Raw genomic sequence first — 3,248 nt, 5'->3', positions numbered from 1 at the left:
TTATTGTTATTCTGCTTTCTGTCCAGATGCCATGAAGCTATAAGCTACTGTTTCTTTTGCACAGCTCTCTTTAGATCATTGATGAGCACTGTTTGCTGTCTGAACCCTTGCCTTCTCAACTACAATGGTACTTCAACACTGCTTATCACTAGCATACTTCTGGAGTCATAACCTCTCTCCTCTCTCTTGTCCACTTAGACAGGCTAACAGCCAGAGGACCACAATGAAGAACCACACAAAGGTGACATTTTTCATCCTATCAGGTTTGACTGATGATGCACAGTGGAAAGTTGTCTTATTCATCTTCCTGCTTCTTACCTATCTGCTCAGCATCACAGGCAATCTGACCATCATCACACTCACCCTGGTGGATGCTCACCTGAAGACCCCCATGTATTTTTTCCTTCGGAACTTTTCCTTCCTAGAGATTTCCTACACTACCACATGCATCCCCAAATTGCTTGCTACTATGGCATCAGGGGACAAAACCATTCCTTACAGCAGTTGTTTCACTCAAGTATTTTTTGCTTTCCTATTTGGAGCATCAGAATTTTACTTGCTGGCAGCCATGTCCTATGACCGCTACGTGGCCATCTGCAAGCCCCTGCACTACATGACCATCATGAGCAATAAAGTCTGTGTGCTGTTGGTCCTCAGTTGTTGGATTGCTGGCTTCCTTGTCATCTTTCCACCACTTCTGTTAGGCTTGAATCTTGACTACTGTGCTTCCAACATCATTGATCATTTCTACTGTGACACCACCCCACTCTTGCAGATTTCCTGCACAGACACACAACTCCTGGAGACAATGGGCTTTGTCTCGGCTTTGGTGACACTCTTTCTCACATTGTTAATGGTGATAATTTCCTACACCTACATTGCCAAGACGATTCTAAAAATCCCTTCAACCAGCCAGAGGAAGAAGGCTTTCTCTACGTGTTCTTCTCACATGATTGTGATATCCCTCTCGTATGGCAGCTGCATCTTCATGTATGCTAAACCATCAGTCAAGCAGAGAGTATCTATTTCCAAGGGAATTTCCGTGCTCAACACCTCAGTGGCTCCACTTCTGAATCCTTTTATCTACACCTTGAGGAATCAACAAGTGAAAACTGCATTCGTTAATACAATACGCAGGATTGCATCTTTCTCAAAGAAATGACTATACCATTTCACTATATAAAGAAAGGAGACTTAAAAAATACCTGTAGTTCATAAGTCTCTTCATTTTCCTCTCAGTATTTCGTTATTTATTGTCCCTTCTAAAGAGCATTTTTGTTCTTTAGAAGTAAATTTTATGAGTGCAGGAAGCAGGTAATTAACCAAACATGCCCTCAGTCTTAGAGGTCAGCACACTACTACTGTGTTAAACTTCCTGGTAAACTACTGTGTTAAATAATAAGCTAATATTTTGAATCCAAAGATCTTGTTCCTGAAAGTCCTCTTTTGTCTCAGTGATATCTGAGAGATATTGAACGTTTCATTTTATATTATTATTATTATTATTATTGATTTTTTGAGACAGGGTTTCTCTGCAACTTTGTAGCCTGTCCTAGAACTAGTTCTTGGAGACCAGGCTGAACTTGCACTCATCAAGCTCACAGAGTTTGCCTGCTTCTGCCTTCCAAGTGCTGGGACTAAAGGTGTATGCCATTACTGCTTGGCTGAACATATTTTTTAAATGTGTCTTCTGTCTTCTAAAAATTCATCCTGACTTAGAGACTGGCTCAATGGTAGAGGGATTCTCAACACAAAGGGGCTGGTTTTGATGCCCAGTTCGACCAACTATGGAAAAAAACCTAAAAAACAAAGTGAATTTTTCTTTCAAGTTGGTCAAGGCTATGAAATAATGTTTCACATTTGTTGTATTTGATGCATTATTTGATAGGAAGTTTATAACACTACTCTATATTTGTGATAATTTACCATCAGCATATTAAAACTATTATTTAATATGAATTTTTATTTATTTTCTTTTCATTTTCATGCATATTTTATTATTTTATTTGAAGAAGCTAAAAGCCAATGGGGTGGCTTAGCAGGAAAAGTCCCTTGTAGCCAACTCTGACAACGTGTATTGTGTCCCTAGACCCACAAATTAGAAGAACAAAGCAACTCCCACAAATTGTTTTCAGATCACTATCAAAGTCATTGCAGTTTTCTCCCTTACACACACAGTAACATGGGAAAAAAATTCTTTATTTTTAATTAAAGTAATTTTAATTATAGAAAAGTATAGCATGTTTTATCCACCATTGTATTCTTCATCTGTAAATGTATATATTAATCTTTGAATATTATACATCCATAACTGGAGTTGTAAACATTTTATGGAAAATATTTAGTTTTTAAGACTAAAGTTACAGTTATAATTTAAAAAGAATTCTAGGCATATCTCAAAGATAATGTTGTTAGATTTATTGGTTAGTTGTAAATTTTCAGCCAGCCCAACCAGATCTTCTCTGTTGGAACTAGGATTTGTGGATCTGAAAGAATGAGGCATACTACAGTCTAACGTTGTAGACAAATTACTTCAGTTTCATTGTGCTTTTTTACAGAAATGAAAAAAAAGAATGCTGCTATTCAAGGAAGGTTGTTTAAGTTTAGAAAAACATGGTGGAAAAAATTATCAGAAAAACATACAAGTAAACATCACTAAGCCCATACTAAATGTTAACAGAATAATCATTTACCAGAACTTTCCTACATCATCTCCCCTTTTTTTGTCTAAATAACTCCTTCTGTATATGTGTTGCTTTTATTTATTTTTTTCCTTTTTTTATTTATTTATTAAGGATTTCTGCCTCCTCCCCGCAACCGCTTCCCATTTCCCTCCCCCTCCCCTGATCAAGTCCCCCTCCCTCATCTGCTCGAAGAACAATCAGGGTTCCCTGACCTGTAGGAAGCCCAAGGACCGCCCACCTCTATCCAGGTCTAGTAAGGTGAGCATCCAAACTGCCTAGGCTCCCCCAAAGCCAGTATGTGCAGTAGGATCAAAAACCCACTGCGATTGTTCTTGAGTTCTCAGTATTTCTCATTGTCCGCTATGTTCAGCTAGTCCGGATTTATCCCATGCTTTTTCAGACCTAGGCCAGCTGGCCTTGGTGAGTTCCCGATAGAACATCCCCATTGTATCAGTGTGTGGGAGCACCCCTCGTGGTCCTGAGTTCCTGGCTCGTGCTCTGTCTCCTTCTGCTCCTGATTTGGACCTTGAGATTTCTGTCCGGTGCTCCCATGTGGGTCTCTGT

The 3,248-nt window shown here is 39.0% G+C and overlaps 1 protein-coding gene across 1 annotated transcript; it reads left to right on the top strand.

Annotated features, from left to right (window-relative positions):
- Window positions 1–223: 223 nt before the first annotated feature.
- Window positions 224–1,162, top strand: LOC121459475 (olfactory receptor 6C74-like). The gene has a single exon (XM_041669289.1). It carries the CDS (start codon window positions 224–226, stop codon window positions 1,160–1,162), a length of 939 nt encoding a protein of 312 aa, XP_041525223.1.
- Window positions 1,163–3,248: the final 2,086 nt, after the last annotated feature.

The sequence above is a fragment of the Microtus oregoni genome, unplaced genomic scaffold, assembly GCF_018167655.1.
Source record: "Microtus oregoni isolate MIOR12 unplaced genomic scaffold, Mior012 000001F_ref0000356, whole genome shotgun sequence".
Taxonomy (NCBI): Eukaryota; Metazoa; Chordata; class Mammalia; order Rodentia; family Cricetidae; genus Microtus; species Microtus oregoni.
The sequence above is the reverse complement of the archived record's forward strand: the minus strand, read 5'-3'. Positions and strand labels throughout refer to the sequence as shown.